The sequence below is a fragment of the Macaca fascicularis genome, chromosome 13 (genome assembly GCF_037993035.2).
Source record: "Macaca fascicularis isolate 582-1 chromosome 13, T2T-MFA8v1.1".
Classification (NCBI taxonomy): Eukaryota; Metazoa; Chordata; class Mammalia; order Primates; family Cercopithecidae; genus Macaca; species Macaca fascicularis.
In genome coordinates, this window is record NC_088387.1 from 76,646,028 (window position 1) to 76,666,817 (window position 20,790).

Genomic DNA, 20,790 nt, shown 5'->3' on the forward strand with positions numbered 1-20,790 from the left:
TGGGACTACAGGCATGTGCTGTGCCACCATGCCCAGCTAATTTTTGTATTTTTAGTAGAAACGGGGCTTCACCATGTTGCCCAGGCTAGTCTTGAACTCCTGCGCTTAGGCAGTCCTCCTACTCGGCCTCCCAAAGTGCTGGGATTACAGGCGTGAGCCACTGTATCCAGCCAGTATCTTTTATAATGTATGTTTTTGTTTGTTTCCGTAATCTGATTATAATATGGTTTAGAAGTTTCTCAATTTTTGTCAGTTTGCTTTCTATTGTAAGCACTGTTTTTTGTTTCTATATATCCCTCTCATTAAAAGCTTAATGTTTCATCAAGTGATTGAACTGTAACTTATTTTAGCTATAGCAGCGCTAATAGTGGTTCATTATGATGCATTCCTAGAAGTAGAATTACTCTATTAAAGGGCTTGAAAGTTTCTGTGGCTCTTGAAATACATCACCAAGTAACACACTGATTTATAATGCCATCAGCAGTGTTCAAACCTGAAAAATCTTGAATTTCTCCTGTTAAACAGGACTTTTTTTGGCCAACTTTTATATGGTCCAGTTTCTGCATGTGAAATATAAATGCCCTGCTAGTGACTTCACCCTTCTGTCTGTGCTTGTCTCTCAGAAGGAAGGTATTTGTGAACTAGTTAATGGGAAATTTCTTCTGTTGCAGTCCAACCCCTGACCTTTAAAACCTAGAGATTATCGCTTCTCAGCCTTTTGGCTAAGATCAAGTGTGAAACCTAGAGATGAAATTAGCAATTTATCTTGCCATCCCCATCATCCAGTTTGGAACTGCGATAGCAATTTCTGGCTATCAAGTACGCTTAGTTTAAACATCACCCATCATAGGTCGTTCATACTCTCTATATATTCTCACACAAGTGTCTTCCCAGGGAAGAAAAAAAGCCCATTTAAGATGTGGTTAGGTCATCATTGGTTTGATTTCAGTTCTATTAAAAGAATTTTTGTTGCAGTACATTTCATGTTTTAGTTGTATCAGAAAACTATTGGAAATTAAATGCCTTTAATGTCACCCTTCCATAATATCACCCACACAAATACATCAAAATGTAACATGATTACCTTTCGTGTTTATGGTAGTCTTTCCTTTCGTGTTTATGGTCGTCTGTCTCATATGTGTTTTTAGGAAAATTGAGATTATGATATTTTATAGCCTGAGTTAGTGGTTTAAAGAAAGTCAACTTTTTTGTTTATGTTTATTATTTATATAATTTTTAAAAAGCCTTATTTATGTATGAGTTCTTTGTATATTAAAGCCCTTTGTTTTATGGACTGGCGTTGTTTTTCTACTTGTTCACCTTTTGTATCTGCTTATAATGTTACGTTTTTGAAATATGAATGTTTAATTGTTATGAAGTAAAACTTTTTTTGGTTTTTATGCAAGTTGTGTCTTAAGAGCCCACATCTCTAAGATCATCAGTTCAGTGTTCCCCATATTCTTTGTGTTCTTTATTTTAATAATTACTCTGAATTCTGTTGGTGATGACTTTATTCATCACTTAGAATGTACAGAGCACTGTGGTAGGGGCTGAAGTATATAAAAATGAATAGAGGTGACTATACTCTCAAGGAGCCTAATAACTCCTTGGGGAGGATAAAACTTACATTCACAGATATCACAGTAGTGCTGAACAATTAGAAAGTACCCTTTGTGAAGCATAAAGGTTGCTCCCAGGAAAAAGAACTCATTTCCAGATAGGGGAATCTTGTAAAGTTTTATGCAGAAGGTTACATTTAGGCTAGGTTTTTAAGGATTTCATTCTGTAGAAAGAGGCACTTAAAAGATTGGAGACAGAAAAATATAGCTCAGGCCAGCTTTGGAATAGTTAATGGTCCAGTACAAACAACTTTCAATGACTACTTCCTCATTACCAAGCATGTTAGAAGCATCATCATGTTTAAACCTTACACAGCAACCCTATGAGGTTGGTACTATGGTACTATTATTATTCCCACTTCTTCAAGTATACAGTCTCAGATAGGGTAAGTAAATTGTCTAAGCTAACTTAGCTAGTAGAACCAAGATTTGAACTAGATCTGTGTCACTTTAAAGCTTGAGCTCTTAACTAGGCTACAATGAAAAAGCTAGCTTGCAGCCAGATTTTAATGAAATCATAATGGTCTTTCCAGTTAAAGGTATTGTACCCGAAAGATTCTATGTGTTATTCTGTACAGAAAAATAACAGGGCTTGTGTTAAATGTGCTTCTTAAGGAAAAAAAAAAAAAGTATCTGGAATATGCTGTCTTTGAGTGTTATTCTCGATCATCACATGGCTGAAATTGGACACTGCCTTTTCTCTCAAGAAAACATTACCCCCTCCAATAAATGAAACTTTGCTGATTTATTTTATTAAGGGATATGTTGGAAATGGATTCTTCTCTAGAATATGTAGAATTTTATGCTGTTCTGCTGCAGATATGCTGTTTCCTGAAAATATTCCATTAAAAATAATTCCCTTCCATCATGTTTTTTATATGAGGCATGTGTTTGCTATATTCTTATTTTAGGAGAGGAGTATGGTACAGAACAGGAGTAGCGTGTTCATCCTGGAGCCAGAGCAAGGTTTTCAGCAGGAGAATGGAGGTAGAATGTCAATTAAATATGGCAAGAGAACCCATATTATAGAAGATATAAGGGAAACATGGGATTTAGAGTATTGCTCTACACTGTTGCTACAGATAGATTTTCCCTCAATAGTTCTTTGAAGCCATTCTATTCTAAATTCCTTTTACTTGTTTCAGGGTCTTGTAACCCTACACTGCTCCTCCATATCTTGATTCTCTTTCCTTCCCCACCCTGACTTCTTCCAGGTTGTTGCTGAGGACTCCTGACCTTGCCCATTGTATTGATCTCTGTGTCTTAATTGCCTCACCTCTAAATGTTAGGGGTGGGGGGGTGGCAGCCAAATGTATAAGATTTTTTATAATAGCTTTATAAAGCTTTATGACTGTCTCTTGTATCTTTAATGTCTTCACTTCTTCTCATCATTTTTGGCCAGAGATGTATTATTGCTGGGGTCTGCCTATTCCTCATTCATGAAAAGCTGGAAGCTGTGGCCACCTTTTATCTTACTTTCCCTCAGACCTTCTAACTCATTGCTCCTTCTTTTCATTGCTGACCCTCTCAGAACTATCTGCCTCTAATTCTTTCTGCGTGCTTTCTCCCAGTCCCTTACAGATTGGCTTCTATCCTTACCCCTCTTCCGAAATTACTCTCTCAACTAATCATCAGTCACCTCCTTTCCATTCTTAACTCTTTTACCCATTCTGCCACATTTGACACTATCAACTTACCGACCTTCTACCATGACTTTTATACTGTCTGTGGTTTTTCTTTCTCCTGTGGCCCTGTAGATGTATATATTCTTCAAGCTTTTGATCTTCATCTTCTTTTCTACTTGTTCTACTTGCTCCCTTGGATGATTCTACCCATACACATGACCATCTGTATGTCTTAGACTATATAATTCAAATCCTGTGTCTTAACATCCCTAGTCCAGGCCTTTCTAAACTCTAGCCCAACCTTTCCATTTGTCTGTGAGAGATTTTCTCATGAGTATCTTAGCAATGGAAACTCTATGTATCTAAAATTGAAACTTGTACCACCCCCCTTTGTCCCTCCTTTTACAACTCCATCTTCTCTTATCTTCCATCTCCATCTTCCTCACTAGCCCCACACAAAGACAAGACAAACAAAAAGGCTCAGTAGTGAATGGTTAATGGCATGAATCTCTTTCCATTAACTTAGGCTAGAACTGACAGAATCATTCATTTAAAAAAGTCTTTTGAGTGATTGCTATATTCCAAGTACTGTTATGCAATCTTGGAACACATTCAAAGGTCCCTGCTCTCAAAGAGACACAGTATACAACCAGCATAATAAATAAATTATACAGTGTGATAAAATGTTGTGGGAAACAGGGAAAGAGCAGAGTAATGGGATAGGGATTGCCAGGATTGTGGGTAAGGGTTTGAAAATTTAAGTAGGGTAGTCATCATAGGCCTCATTGACTTGGTGACATTTGAGAAAAGTCTTGATGGAGGAAAGAGCTGTGCAGATATCTTGAGAGAGTTCCAGGAAGAGGAGCCACATTTGAAGGTTCAAATGTGGGAGCAGGCATGACATGTTCGAAGAATAACAAGGCAGCCAGTGTGGCCAGAGCAGAGTGAGCAAGGGAGAGAAAAATAGGAGATTGAGTCAAAAGGGCATTGGGAGGCTATTATAGGGGCTTGACTATAGTTCTGAAAGAGTGATATGATCTGATTTACATGTTAAAAGGATCCCCTTGTCTGCTGTTTTAAGTCCACCGTAAGGGGCAGTGGTAGAAGCAGGGAGACCAGTTAAACTAATTGCTGTAATCCAAGAGAAAGATGATGACTGAGACCCAGATGATACAGCAGAAGATATGGTGAGAAGTGTTCAGATTCTGGATATACTTTAAAAGTAGAGTCAATAGGATTTACTGAAAGATTGGATGAAGGATATGAAAATTAGTAACTGGTTACAAATGGCAAAAATAATATGAATGCTAGAGACACTGTGGAGGATGAAGTGGAAACTCACTGTATTGGAGGGGAGTGGAAAAGGGAAAAGTTAAAGAACTAAACAGTGATCATTCCCATAGTGATCTCATCTGGTCTCATGGCTCTAAGGACTACCATAAGCACATGACTCCAAAATTTATATTCTTAGCCCAAACCACTCTTCCAAACTGTATCTGCCTACTTAAGATCTCAAACCTAACATGCCTAAATCTGAACCCATCTCTCCCCAAAATCTTCAACTACAATCTTTTTCATCTCAGATTATTTCAGTTCATCCTTTCAGTTTCTCAGTTCAGAGCCTTGAAATCATCTTTGGTTTGACAAGATATCCTTAGCTGAAAATGAGATCCTTCTCCTTGAACAACCTTTATGCTTCACTAAGGGCATTTACTAATTTCTTACCCCTATTATGGTATCTGTGAGTGTAAGTTATATCCTTCCTACTTTGGGAGGCTCTTTGAGGGTATAAATCACCTCTATTCATTTTTATATTCTTCAGCCCCTGCCACAGTGCTCCTCACGTTCTAAATGATGCATAAAATCATCAACAAAATTCAGAGTAAATATTAAAATAAGAATACAAAGAATATGGGGAACACTGAACTGATCTTAGAGATCAGGAATCTTGAAACACATCTTGCATAAAAGCAAGAAAAATAATGTTAATTTTTTTAATTAAAAAGCTGCTTTTGATGTACCCCTTGGTTACTCCACCATACCCCACTTACTCATAATATGTTCAGATGGTCAAAAAGGAGTATAACATAGTAGAATATCATAGTAAAGCCATGAGCTCCTTCAATTGTCCTTGTCTCTGCAAAATAAATAATGCATCTGAAAATTTGGCATCAGATTTGCTAGGCTAGTGACAATTAAATTTCAGGTTAGTTTATAATTATAGGCTATAAGCTCCAATAGGGCATGGATCATAAGAGCCTGTTTTACCTCTCTATCCCTAGCACCTGACAAATACTGATATGGCAATGTTTGTTTAATGAGAAAATAAATGATAGAAATTAATAATGAAAGATGACTACATAAAAGAACACTGAGGAAGGGAACGACTCAGGAACTGATAACTTCAGTAGAACAAAATGAAATGTTTAGCTTTACTTTAATTCATGTATTTTTTTTTCCTATAATCTAAACTGGCTGTGGTCAATGCAGTTGTATAAACAAAACTGTTGGTAGAACACATAGATCATCCTTTCCTAACATTGCTTGTCCTACATGTTGTGTAAGTACTTCTTCCAGAATCTCTTGTGGATTGAAAAAATTTCATGACCTCCCCGAACTGAATCCCGTTTGCCTTCGCAGAGCATTGTGAAGGGCCAAGGCCCTCCTAGATTTTGCAGACTACAAGACTAGAGACGATGAAAGAGGATTTCTTACCATTTTCTGTCGTCATCCAGAAACTCTCATGTCTGTGTGTTTGAGTGAGTTGTGTTGTGTACCATAAACCATAAGTAAAATTGCTGCTATATTAGTAGAATGAGACCCAGAAACAGCCTATTTAGGGGTTACTTCCCCCACTACTACCCCCTCTGTTTTTGTCATACCATTTGGGTTGATCCAGAGAGCTAAGGCAGGTATCTGATTTCCTCTTTTTCTTGAATAAGGTGCCAGGAGTAGTGCTTGGTGCTGCAGATGATGCTGATTTGTATGTGTCACAGTGAGACCTGGCACTCTCCCAGAGAATCTGCTGCATTAAGAATTTGATTCACTCCAGATAGTTAAGCTTGAAAGTGGTTGTGCTCTTGATTTAACTTGAAAAATATCAGGAAATTTAATGTCAAGACTGTCACTTGGCACTCATTTTGATAAAGCATTAGCTAGTATTTGTTATTTCAATTTTTCCCATTAGGGAGGAATTCTAATACTAGTTTCTGTAAGTGGTTAACAGCCTGTGTAGAAGGAATATCACATGCAGTTGCATTGGAATGGACCAGGTAAATGTATATCAAGGAATGATTTGTATCAGTACTTGTACGTGATATTTGTGCTATAGGATTTCCTTTGTTTCTGCTGATGTGCTTATTTGTGACCCTTACAATCAATGTTGAAAAGTATCAGAGAGTAGACAGCCGTGAATGTAAAATTCAGGTCTGGGACAGGAATAATCATATAACCTAGCGAAATATTTATTTGGGGAGGGAAGAAACTTCTGTACAAAAGCCAAGCCGTGTTTTTCTTTAATTTACTAAAACCTCATGTCAGGTTTTTAGAACCAAAAGTAGATTAACCCAATAGATACACTAGGATTCCGTCATGAGATAAATGAATATAAAGGATCCTAACTGGTGCCCTGAGCTAAAAAGTAGTTGAGATTGAGGGAGGTCCTTTAAATGTTCTGCCTAGCTCCCTGCCATGGAGCTAAAATAAGTCAAGCCAGATAGTGAAGATTTTCCACTACTAAAGACCCTTAATGAGTGGGCATATCACAGTCTCTGTCTCTTTCCCATTCCTGTTCAAGAATTTAGCATCTCTGAACTGTTCCTTGAGAATTGCCTTCAGAGACTTCATTACCTTCTCGCCAACCTGGGCTTACTGCCCAGCAAAGAAGTCTTCTAACTAATAAGTGATCGTAATGCAAAAAGTTTACATTGTTTTTATTTAAAAACCAGCAACAGTTGACTTTTCACAGATTTGATATTCAGAGTTTTGACTATGAGCCACCAGAAGGCCCATGACTTGTAATTTGCAATTTTTCTGACGGGTGAGTCATTAGCCTACTGAATATGTCTAACACACCTCCCCACATCTAAAATTCACCACAGCTTCGTTCTGCATTGGCATGCCAGCTAACTCCTGCAATGATAAAAACATGTTCCTTTGTGGGAAGCTTGCCTGAAAAGAAATCCAACTGCCAATGCTGTACAATAAATGATGATTAGGTAAACAGACCTAAGAGATTATTTGCAAATTTGAAAGAGCCCAAAATTTTCTGGACTTGGACTTGCCTTATAAGAATTGGCAGCAAAGCAGAAAGACTCATTCCTGGCTTTTAATAAATGATAACATAAGATGTGTATCAATTAGTTATCCTGCATTAATTTCTAATAGAGCTATGCCTAGACAATATTAGATTGCCTTATAAAAAGACATAGCATCATGAAAGAGAGGCCAAACCTAAAATATGAAAATGTTAAGTGGACAGATTACTAAAAGTGAATTTTGTTTTTAAAGATACAGCGGTCTCTCTATGTTGCCCAGGCTGTACTCAAACTCCTGGGCTTAATGATCCTACTCCTCATCCTCCCTAGTGGCTGGGACTACATGTGTATGCCACTGAGCCCAGCTTTGTGTGGTGGTGTTGTTGTTAGTAGTTAAAACCTAAACATCTTATTGTAGTTCCCAGGAACTAACAATCATATTTTCAAAAGTGCCCTTCCAAATGAGAAAAATGATGAAAAAGCTTCACCCACTTGAGAATTAGATGATCAGGCTATGGATTGATTGTCATATCCAATGTCTTACACACTGTTCCAAAACACAGCACACATGAGGTTTCTGGCAAAGCTGGTAGAGGAAACTAGGAAGATCAAGAACCTGAGACTTTACATTTTCCGCTAGCTCAGTCTGGAGGCAGTGAAATGTCAGACTGCCTGGATTCAAATCATGGCTGTTTGAACTGGAAATGTTATTTAACCTCTCTATACCTCAGTTTTCTTGTTTGTTAAATGTGCATAATAATAGTACCATATCTCATGGGGCTATATTAATTAACACATGTAGAATACTTAGCACCTAGACAGAATAAGCTAGTGTTGATATGATGATTATTGCTGTTATTTTTGTTGTGATTGAGGAGGGGCTAAGCTAAGCAGTAAAAGAAATGGAGGTAGGTGGAGGGAATGGAGGAGAGTTACAATGGTTGGTCCCCAAGGAAAAAAGTTGTTTTATCCTGTTATCTGGATGTAATTTTAGGCATTTAACATTGTTAATGAATATTAATATTGGGTTTTGAGACTGGAGAAAATGCTGATTTCTCTCCTATGTTTATGGAGCAACCTATTAGTACCCAGTGAAGGAGGAGTGTGAGGGAGTTGCCGGCCAGTCATAAAGTTGTGCTTGCTTCAGCCTCTTCCATCTTCAAAGTATTTGTCTGTCCTCCTTTTTTTCTTTTCATCAAGTTTAGACCACTCAGTCTGGAGCCTGAAACTCAGTAGGTTATTGATTTAGTTTCCCATTATCTCCCTCCTGCCCTTCCTGCCCCCAGCCTAGCTAGGGATTTTAATCTTAGCCTGTCTTCTGATTCTCAGTGTCACCATAAGCGAGTTTCTTTGACCTCAGTTTATACTCTTTAAATGGAATAACAATGTTTTTGCCCATTCAGAGGACAACTAGGGATTTATTGAAATGGCAGATGTTAAGCGTTTTCAAATTTTTTGATAGGAGGATTCCTTGACAGGATGGCATTTATAGTAAAAAAGCTATTTCCTAAGGAAGAGTCCTCTACCTCTGATACATAGGCTTTATTCCCTAGTGGTACAAGGTCTGTTTAATTTCAGCTTTTCCACCGTGAGCCTGTATGTTTTTAAATACTGCTTTTTAAATTTGCCCTCTTCTTTCAAACATTCACAGGCACTAATCCACATTATGACTTTACAGGCAGTAAATTAAATTATATTAATTCTAAACACAGTGTTTTTGAGCTGTAGAGAGTCTGTAGCCTTTGAAACCACTAACTTAATTTTGTCCAATTCTTATTCAGAAATTCAAAAAGAGCCAAAGCTTTTTCCTTTTGAATTTGGTTTAAAAAATAGTAAGAAATTGCTCCCAGGCAGTGGTCCTGGGTGCCAAGGTTTATCAGAGATCTAAATCTTCTGTCTGCGTGAAAATCTTCCAAAGTAAAAGGGTAGGCATGCTAGTGAAGATGTCATCTGTTATAACTTTTTCCTTCACTGCCACTACCTTATGGTGTCAGGTGTGGGCAAGTCTCTTAATCTCTCTGAGATTTTGTTTTCTTATCAGCAAATCTACATTCACAATAAATATTTGAGAGAAATAAATGAATCTGTACTGGGCACTTTCAAAGTATCTGTTTATCTGCACAGAAAGTCCTGCCTCTAAAACAGCAGATATAAGCAGAAGACTATTTTATACTGTCATTACTTGAAATTAGATTGTAAGCTCATTCAAAGCAAAGGCTCTGTTATCTTTCATAGAGCCTTCCTCCACAGTAAATAAATGTTTATTGAATAAAGCTGAGTATGGTTTTCTAAATTATTTTTAGTTGGTTTCAGCATTTTGTCACATTCCTTTGAAGAGCCTTGATTTTAGCAAATCTTTGTCATTTGGGCAGGGGAATGGCAGGGTGTGTGAAAACAACCAGACTCACAGGAAAGAGGGTGATCAGGCTGCATAATACTGGGTTGTTGATTTTTTTTTTTCCTGGTTCTCTTTTGGGAGGGTAATGGTTTGTTATTTTTCAAAATGTGAGAAGACTGGTTTTTTAGTGTCACTTGTAAATTTATTTCTAAGACAAATCCTACAACAGTTTAGATGTCTTTGGAGCAATAATAGCAACATTTCAGTACATGACACCTTTCCTGTTTTTATCAACTTATACTTTAGATGTATATGTACATTTGTTTAAATTATATGATAATTACACAGTATAAAGTGAGTGGTTCTGAAATAGGAAAAGCTACATAATCACTGTGGTTATGTATGGCGTTGGTTATTATTTCACTGATCTTAGATACTTTTGAGGTAACTATATGAGCACTGTTCAACTATTTCTGAAAAGATGATCATCCTAAATCTTTTAGAAGATTTCTATCTCAGGACTTTTTAAATGGCACTTTAAAAAATTTTTTTACTCTAGTTCAGTAATGCTAAATTGCTAAGTAATAGAAATTTTAAAATAAAACAGCTTTCTAAGGATGTGTTCTCCTACATACAATGAATGCAACATGCAATGAGTATCCAGTTTCTGTACATGTATAACAGATCTTTGAAAAAGCAGGAAACGTTTAGTAAATTCTTCAGAAGTTAGAAGCAGGTAACAGTCTGATGCTTATAAATGGAGTCCTTTGGAAGGCAAACTACATTCCTTCATCTGTGACAGGAAATCTTTCTCTTTTCATTTCTTTTTTTTTTTCTGCTACTCATATATGCAGGAGGTGCTCCAAATGGTACCAAGCAATAACATTTAAAATGCCCCCACCCCTGCCCAGATAGCTGCATGCATTTTAAAACTATATTCTCTCATCAGAGTCTGGAAGAGCTTTCAGGACAACTTGATGACTCTTTCTGAAAGGGTTACATTTTTAAAATGTTTATCTTAGTATGTTAATTTACTGTTTAAAAAAAAAAAAAAAAGACCAGTCTCAGCTTAAGTTCTACTGGATAATTATTTGCCCTTTTGGTGGTTGATTATTATGCTTAGAAATGCCATTTAAATATTATTTTCAGTAGATATCTGTTAGCTTCTGTAGTACAATAGGTAGTTCTGTGGGCCTCTATAAATGAATGATACTTGAATTTATAATTACTTGTATATTTTGCACCAGCATAGATTTTTAAGGATTCTGGCCTATTTCAGTATCTTGGTTTAACAAGGAGGTTAGACATTTGAAAATGCCAGGTACAGTGGCTTACACCTGTTATCCCAGCACTTTGGGAGCCCCAGGTGGGTGGATCTCTTGAGCCCAGAAGTTTGAAACCAGCCTGGGCAACATATTGAGACCTCACCTCTACAAAACATTTTTAAAAACTAAAAATTAGCTGGGCTTGTGGTTCCAGCTACTTGGGAGGCCAAGGGAGGAGGATCGCTTGAGCCTGGAAGGCCAAGGCTGCAGTGAGCTGTGATTGCACCACTGCTACAGCCCCTGGGTGAAAGAGCAAGACCCTGTCTTTAAAAAAAGTTTGAAAAGATTCCTCGATGATGATTAAAATGTAATTCACATTGCTGTCCCTTTGATTTGACTGCTAGAACAGCAGCTGTGGTGGAGCCAGCGCTCCTTCTGTAAGCTAAGCTAAATAGGTAGTGTGATATACTCAGCAGTGTCAATTCAGCTCCTCTGTAGAGAGCCTAAAGGAGCAGCAGGTTTTCCTCATTTGCCACACTTAAATTTATATTCCATTTTTAATATTAAGAGCAGTAAATTTGAAAATAGAGAGTAATAAATGTTAAAGAAATGTATATGTAGAGTAACACATATATGTTATATATAGAGAAAATATAGAAACAGTAACAGATTTTTAGAGTAACAAATTACTACTAAACTTTATGCCCCACAGTTTACATAGTTTTTTAGAAGGCCAGATTTTCTTAGAGTATAAGCTTTCTTTTTAAATTATTGAATATTTAACCTGTATTACAAATTAGGACCTGTTCTCTCTACCTGTACCTATTCATTTCTAAAATGTGTTCTTGCATTTAATTTTTTGCTTGTTGCGTTACTACATTAAAACTGAGTAAAGCTAATGGTTTTGTAAAAATAAGCAAGTAGGAAAGTCTCTTGAAAGTGTTGAGAATGAGTAAACTACTAGATGTACTTTGCTGTTATAGCATGGTTCTTGGTTGAGTTGTAAATCATATGTGTTTTGCCCACAAAGCACATGCTAATATTAAGTTGTTTTTAAAGTGATTGTGTTGCATCACCATGGTTCTTCTATGCTCTGTGGGGTATCATGTTGCTTTAATGTAATGAACCAAGTCCTCAGCTCCTAAATCTCCATGCTGGAAATGATTACATAAAACTGAATGGCCATGTCTGAAGTCATGAATCTTGAGAATTTTTTATTCTTTGGAAAAGCCTTACAAGACTTTTCTTATTCTTTGAGGGGAAAAGCCCTGTACTTATAAGAAGTTTCTGTTGAAAATATTAGCCATTTTAGGTTATATAGCATTCTGTTTGAAAAATAAGCATTTACGCTGCTGCAAGATCTGTATTTTAACTTTGTGCAGATGTGTGCTTAAAGAACATGATGTGCTTATTTGTTGCATTTATGCTACTTTCTTACTTTAACTAAGATGGATGAAATTACGTATTAAATAAAAACAGCAGTCCTTACCAACCTGAAAAAGCATTCCAAAAACAGTGGAGAAAATGAGAATATAACTTTAATAATTCATTGACTTTTGAGAGAATTCTGTTTAAAAGCATGTATATAATTTCTTTGCAGGTTTACTCAGTGTTTTTAATGTTAAAAGTAGTCTGCCAGTAAATTATAAAATATTACCAAAAGTATTATTTTCTATCTTAACCAAATATAGCACTTTAAATTTTACATATCTTGTTATACACAGACGTATATATTGTATGTGGCATAAAACTCCAGTTAGAATAACTTCATGGCCTTGGGCAAGTTAAACTCCCTGAACCTCATTTTTTTTTCTGTATGATGTAATACTTACCTTTTAGAATCATTGTCATGATTAAATGAGAAAAATCTATTTAGAATAATGTCTGACAGATATTTATCACTGCATGTTCACTTCTATATGCCAAGCTTCATAAAGCAGTGTGTTTTTATTTGGTACTTCTGAGCTAGAAAGTACTTTGTATTGAGTATTACTTGCCACACTCAATTCTAAAGTGAAACTTTGTATTGGATATTACTTATCACACTTAATTCTGAAGTGAAATTTAGAATACGTAGAATAAATTTTTCTTAGGATATTTAAGGAGCATGTTTATTGAGTGGCTACTAAGCATAAAACATTGCTTCTATCATATACAGTTGACTATATTTAAAATTAATTAAGGTAGAGGTCAGTCTAAATGCTATTCCCAGTTCGTTTTATAGTTCCTCTCTCTCTCTCGTTGGCTCTTTGTGTGTGTGTGCGTGACCTTGTTAACTTTAAGAAAGTTTTCAAAATAAAGGAGCACTTGACTTTGTAGTCGTTTAAAAATAGGGTTGATCAATATGAAGCGTTAGCTACGAGCACAAGTTGGTGCTTTTTTATTGATTTCAGTTACCAATGCCCTCAGGCTTATGTGTGTGAGAATGAAAATGATATATGAAATATGCACCCAGATTCAACAGACCAATGTTCTTGTTACATCTGCAACCGCTTTGGCAGAATTCTTTATTTGGAAGTGACTTTGGTAGCAGTTAGTTCCTGTCTCCCTCTGTCTCTGTCACACACACACACACACACACACACACACACACACACACACACACACACACGTGCAGGCAACCTTAAGATAGACTCATACAGTGCTTTGGGAAGTTTCTGCCATTTAGTTACTTTTATTATAAAATGCTATTCAAGGTTCTAGACTTAACAGTGCGTGAATATACTTTTTGTCATTTTTAACAGATGGTTAGAAGCCAAAATCTTGATGATTTGAAAGATTCTCCGCTAAGTAGCCAGTTGCAGACCAATAAAGCCAAGAAGGTGAATACCAGGGAAGCCTGCTCAGAGCAGGGCACGCATTATTTAGAAAGTTGTATAAGGAAGTTTGCTTTGGGCAGAGGTTGTCATGTGTCATCTGTCCCATCAGTCAGAGTTCCAGCAGCTGTTCCCAGTCACCAGGACCCTTGTATGCTACTGTTCGTCCATCAGCACTAAGAGATACCGGCTGCCTTTCCACCGTGCTGGGGAAGCCACGGACACACAGACTTGCGGTGTTATCTCACTGGCCACCAGTGTGGATGAAAGCTCATTTTCAAAGAGGGAGACCAAACACCAACGTTTTGATCTTTTATTAAACCATTAACCAAAATATATTCTCAAGAGAATTAGTCGGATGCCATAAAGTGTGTCTATTTTTGGCTATATGTATGGCTGTAATAATGTCGGAGTGTTGCACATTTGAATCCAAAGAGATACCCTACTTAAATGAGAGATGGGAGAACTTTCTCCACTAGATGCCAGATCATTACTATCAGAGTATCACTGTGAAGAGACCTTTCTGGTTGAACACAGCAATGCAAAAAAGACTTAAAATCACAAGCATTCTTTTTTTGATAGTGCAGCAACCTGCCAAATGGGATATATCCCAATTCTGATTATAGACAAACCTGCAACAATTCCCTTTTTCTCTTTTTGTATTCCAGAGGTATCCCTAGAGGAAAGGATTTGTGGGCATTAGTATCACTATCTGTCTGATTACTGTGTTGACATTTTTAAAGTGCCATTAATCATAGGAAATGGAACTTAATGGTGTAGAAAAATACCCAGCCAGGGAATGTCAAGAAAGTAAGCTACAGCCCAGTATTCACACGAAATTAAAGGGAAATGCATCTTAACTCTTTAATTATTTTTTCTTCTTACTGAATTATAAAGGAAAGCAATTGAGAAGTAGCTTTGCAATCAAAGGTAATGGTAAACATAGCAAAAGAAAATTATAAAAGGCAGCTGATGGTATGCTGCACAGGTAATGCTGCCATTAAGGGTATACAGAAGTAAAAAGCAGTGATATGACACATGAATAGAGTAATTCATTTTTCAAAAACTGGCAATATTTAATGCATATTTTGTTAGAGTTTGGTATCATTTCATTGTTTGCCTATTAGCTAATTTAAATTAAAATGTTTTCCTAACTGAAATTGTAGGGAAGAGATAAATATAGATAGCCTCATTTTAAAAACATATGTGACACTAAACTTATAATGAACTAATTATACTGTAAAATATTTTTGGCTGGACGCAGTGGCTTACACCTGTAATCCCAGCACTTTGGGAGTCCAAGGCGGGCAGATCATGAGGTCAGGAGATTGAGACCACCCTGGCCAACACGGTGAAACCCCATCTCTACTAAAAATACAAAAAATTAGCTGGGCGTGGTGGTGGGCACCTGTAGTCCCAGCTACTCAGGAGGCTGAGGCAGGAGAATGGCATGAACCTGGGAGGCGGACCTTGCAGTGAGCTGAGATCGCACCCCTGCACTCCAGTTTAGGTGACAGTGCAAGACTCCATCTCGGAAAAAAAGAAAAAAAAAAGGTTTTTGGTGCTGACTCTGAGCAGGTGCTTCATTTGATAAATAGCACTTTAATCCACTTTCTCCCTTGGCCTTTTCTTTTTCAAGACAGTTTACAGCATAGGACACAGAATAGATTCTCAATAAAGACTGATGGATTGACCTATGGGTCTAAGATGAATGAATTTTAGGGTGATCTGTATAAGGAGACTGCAAAAGAAGTAATATTGTTAAGTGTTGGGCTTTTTATTTTTTCCACTGCAGATTTTTGTCATCCATTGGAGGGACACTGTATGAGATTGGAAAGCCTGAAATGCAACAAAAAATAAATTCATTCCTTGAAAAGGAAGGAATGGAGAAAATTGCAGAAAGATTGCAAACAACAGTACACACTTTACAGGTCATCATAGATGGTCTCAGCCAGCCTGAAAGCTTTGACTTTCGAACAGGTAAACAATTGAACTTAAATTATATAGCACCTTGCATATGCAGAGCTCCCATTATCTCCTTTGATTCTCACAGCAATCCTATGCCGTAAGCAGAATGGATATTATTCTCCCATTTTATACATGAGAAAATTAAAGCATAGTGATCTTCCTTCAGAGTCATTATAGTTAATATCCAGAGCCAAAGCTAGAAGCCAGGTGGTCTCCCTGGACTCTTTGTTCACTGTGTATTTCCCATTTACTAAACTAAATGCATCATGCGTGTACCGCTGTATGCATGGAGGCACACATTTTTTTATGGTCCTTTTGTAAGCTCTTTTTATCTCCTGGGAGCCAGAAGTGCAAGATAAAGCAGTCCCTTCACAAGCTAAAAGGTGAATCTTCTTCCTTAATTATAGCTTTCCAAGTTCTTGGATTCCGTGTCAATGAACACACTGAACAAATAAGATAATATCTATCTGTTGATTTTCCTTCTAATTAAAAGTGCTCTCAGCTTTCAGCACAGGTAGATGGTGAGGGATGTATAACAACCATAGTTGTTGAGAGCAGTGACCCAGTAAAAAAGAATTACAGTATCAAATGACCTACTTCCCGAGGAAGTTTGAATAGGAACCCCTGAGATTTAAATGAATCTGCTCATTGGTCTTATAACCAGTTTTGATGATACCATGTTTAGACCATTGTCTTTTTATTCTGGTTTAGGCTGTGTTGAGATGGTTAGACATACTTCTTTGAAAGGGTTTAAAGGAATTTTGAAATATATCCAGCAAGTTCATTGTGCTATTCCTCCTTCTGTAGGGTTTTCTTTTCTTTTTTTTTTTTTTTAAGTTAAAGAAAAATAAAATAACACCCAGTAAGAACTATGCCAAAAATGTGAGAGTAGAAGCCTCCTAGTGGTCCTCCACCCAATGTGGATGTTTCAGCAGACAAATCCATCTCCATTTGGAGGCCCGGTATCCTTTTATGGGAATTTCTTGGCTGGTTTTTAGCTGGAGTGCTGGGTGGAGCAATGGTTCTCAAAAATACTGGATTTGGAGGTGGTATGGCTACATCCTTTGCATTAGCGGGTTGGCAAAAAATGCTGTAACTGCAGGTATCCTGTACTGGATTTTTCACATCCATCTTCATTTTTCTGTCTTAGTGTCGATTGTTCCATTATCCCAGTTGCATTGTAGACTCAGAGCAAAGATCAGCACTCAAATTATATGGTCCAATTAAACTACCAAGTTGTTGAACAGAAAGACAGATGCATCTGGGCTCTGGGCTGAGCTTTCCAGTTACTGCAGTGTTTATCAGTGTGGCAAGTGAAGTTTTAAATAGGTCTCTTTAAGCAAACTTTGGAACTGACATTTGCTCTAATGTAAGTCACAATTTTCAAAATGTCTGAGAACTTTCATCTTACTACTAAACACATCCCCAAGGTGAGGAAGGCATAGAAACCATACTTTTGTGGGGGCATTTTGGTCATTTCCATGGATGATGTTTTATGTTACATCTCTTTCCTCCATTTTCTCAAAAGTATTTCTTAATGCCTCATTCTTTCCTCATAATAATTCTGTCTTTTGTTTTATCAATGGTGTAATTAATTTCATGTGTATTAACACTATGGTGACTAGTTAATTTCCCTAATTGTGTTCATCAGAAGCTGTCCAGACCCAGGGGCTGAAAATGCTTGGCTATGAAAGTGTTAAAAGTTTGCGTGGTAAACGGAGAGTTTTCTGATTTCTCAGTGTCCCAGACTGTCTTCAGGAATATGTTAAGTAGTTCCTGACTCTGATTTTCCATGCAAGATTAAACTAAGCAGCTGATCAGGAACCCTTAGGGAATCCGCAGCAGCTGGACCTCTGCAAGAAAATAGAGAGACAAAGAATTTCCAAGCATAAAAACAATGCCTATGGGGTCTCGGAGACCATCCTGCCTCTCTGCCCCGATCAGTGACTTAGTTCCACTTTGCTGTGACACAGCCTTAGCCTAGTGTAATATTACATTACAGTAGGTTTCTTGCTTTTGGAATTCACTGCTTTAGCATCAGGTCAAATTCCACAGAATCAATCCCAATTTTAGCCTACTCTTTTTCATGGCAATGGTGAAATTTGGAGTTTAAAGAAGATTTTTATCTTGTTTTATAGGAAAAAGCTTAATTTTTAAAACATCTTGGTATCAGTGTGGTTGGACTGGGGGAAGGGAAGAAAGGGGTAGCCAGTTGTTAATACAACTGTAAAGGATAGCTTTAACAAGTCATCAGGATAAAGCCAACAGCTGCGGAGGAAAAGGAAATGGAATGGGTGGAGGGGAAAATGAGGCCTTAGTAAAAGGAGATCCAAGCATAGAATGTGTTCTTTGTTATTAGAGTCAACACTCAGTAATCCTAGGAAAGGGGGCCTTCAAGAGGAGCATGGATAAATGGAATCCACAGATAATCCACAGCCCCGTTTAAACTGTTAGTTCTAACTGTCTCCCTCATAAAAACCATTGTTTTAAACTAGAACCATAATGATTCCTTGGCATACTTTATGCCTATCTTTTGGACAATAATGAACAAAGAAATATATGCTGGGGTAAGCAAGAAAAAAGGGCTATAAAGAACTTGGAAACAGAAATCTGTATCTTCATCATTGTTTCTGTAGCACCCAGCAGAGTGCCTGGCCAGGAGATAATAGAGTTAATAAATGTTTGATGAATTTAATTGAAAGAGAAATAATATTAGGTACTACCTGGTCTGGGATTCTGAGTCATAGATAATCAAGAATCCATAAATGTTGATTGGATAAATATATTTGAAATGGGTGGGAATGGATTTTCTGAGTTCCAAATTTCTGGGAAGAAGTGAGGAAGAAAGAACATTTGAATTTCATCCCCATTTGACCAAAAGTTGATGTACTTTCTACCACCTTTAAACAATTTAATAATCCAGGCACTGGGAGAAAAACAAAAAAAAAGCTTCCAGTCTCTTGTTTTCCAAACATCTTATTTTCTCAGTGTTTGTAGTTTAGCTTTGTATATTTATTAAGCAAATATATATATTCTCACCACCTCTTCACAGAGAGGAAAATAAGACTCTCTTCTCAATCCTCACATATAATGCTAGTATGTAGCATTGTAGAAGAAAGTAAATTTTCTTGAATTGTTTCTACTGCATGAATGCTATCTCCAACCGATATGCATGTTCTCTGAAGGCAAGCCTCAGTCTTCAGCTCCTTGTATGTCCCCCCTTAATCTTTAATATTGGTCTGGGCACATAATCAATATGTATTAAGTGCTTATTCACAAAGTTGTATTTAGGAAGTACAATGCCTTTTCCACTTACTTTTTTTCTCTTTCCTTACAGATTTTGATAAACCTGATTTCAAGAGAAGCATAGTATGCCTGGAAGATCTGCAGGTTGGGACAGTTCTTACAGGCAAAGTGGAGAATGCCACTCTCTTTGGAATTTTTGTGGATATAGGAGTAGGGAAATCTGGGCTGATTCCTATACGAAATGTGACAGAAGCAAAACTTTCAAAAACAAAGAAGAGAAGGAGCCTTGGACTGGGCCCTGGAGAAAGGGTGGAAGTCCAAGTACTCAACATTGACATCCCCCGATCTAGGATTACTCTGGACCTCATTCGGGTGTTATGAGTGTCCAACTGAAGGCCAAACACTGATTTTATTTTCTCATTTCTACAGATTGACAAGAATAAGTCAGTTGCTTGTAAACTTTAGGTAGCAAATGAGAAATAATTCACTTAATATCATAAATATTTTCCAAACACTTTCCTTTATTTTTTCTTCTGAATTAATAGAAAACCAACAGTTTGATTTCCTTTCCCCTTAAAGGAAACAACTAAAATACGCATTCTTTTTTTTTTTTTTGAGAGGGAGTCTCGCTCTGTCGCCCAGGCTGGGATGCAGTGGCCGGATCTCAGCTCACTGCAAGCTCCGCCTCCCGGGTTTACGCCATTCTCCTGCCTCAGCCTCCCGAGTAGCTGGGACTACCGGCGCCCGCCACCTCGCCCGGCTAGTTATTTTTTGTATTTTTTAGTTGAGATGGGGTTTCACCTTGTTAGCCAGGATGGTCTCGATCTCCTGACCTCGTGATCCGCCCGTCTCGGCCTCCCAAAGTGCTGGGATTACAGGCTTGAGCCACCGCGCCCGGCCAAAAATACACATTCTTATATGGCTTTATGTAGTAATAGTTTTCTGGCTAAAATTTTGGTTTTTATTTTTTTGTAATTTACCTTTAACTCCTTTTGCATTTTGTATAACAGATTGCTTAACTTCTACTTGCCAACATCTGCCTTGCTGGACTGGTATGGGATTGTCTTCTTGATTTGACTTGTACAGTCTTTGTTGACACAGTAGGGCTGGGCAGTGTTTAATCCTTCCATTTTATAGATTCTTTTTTTAATCAGGCCTTTTGGACTTCATTCATCATTTTGCAATAATCTCTTTTCCTTTGTCATGCAAACCAAAACAGATTTTGATGTGTTTGTAACCATCAAATGAATGGTTCGAAACATTTCTCAAAAGGATATATATATTGACCCCAACAATAAAGGTTTGTGGCTAGTGACTTGTTTTTGCTATATTGATTCAGTGAATGACTTAGAAGTCAGTCTTGATGAAAGAAGATATGGTTTATGTAACCCTTGGAGAAGAGGGAAGCCTTTGGAAATTTGAAGAATGGTTTTCTTTGACTTAGCATAGAAGAGTGTGTCCTTTCTTAAATCAGAATTAAACTTCAAGTGGGGATAGAAATGGCCATTTTAAAGATCAAATGTAGATCAGGTGTGAAGGGACAAGAAAAACAAGTATATGAAGGAAGTGACTCTTACTCTGTTTTTATTCATTGGAGATTGTAAGGATTAGCATGACCATTCAGGGTCAAAATAAAGCCCACAGTGGACTGGTATCC

General features: G+C 37.2%; 1 protein-coding gene across 4 annotated transcripts in view; it reads left to right on the top strand.

Annotated features, from left to right (window-relative positions):
• The window catches only part of SRBD1 (S1 RNA binding domain 1), a 221,317-nt gene extending 200,871 nt beyond the window's left edge, over nucleotides 1-20,446 (top strand). For 3 of the 4 annotated variants that reach the window (XM_005575971.5, XM_074011856.1, XM_074011855.1), the window contains 2 exons: nucleotides 15,715-15,899; nucleotides 19,225-20,446. In XM_005575971.5, coding sequence (XP_005576028.3) covers nucleotides 15,715-15,899; nucleotides 19,225-19,514 — 475 coding nt within the window. In that variant the 3' untranslated portion in view covers nucleotides 19,515-20,446. The remainder of the gene's footprint in view (nucleotides 1-15,714; nucleotides 15,900-19,224) is intronic. The other variant, XM_045369393.3, reaches the window with a different exon arrangement.
• Nucleotides 20,447-20,790: the final 344 nt, after the last annotated feature.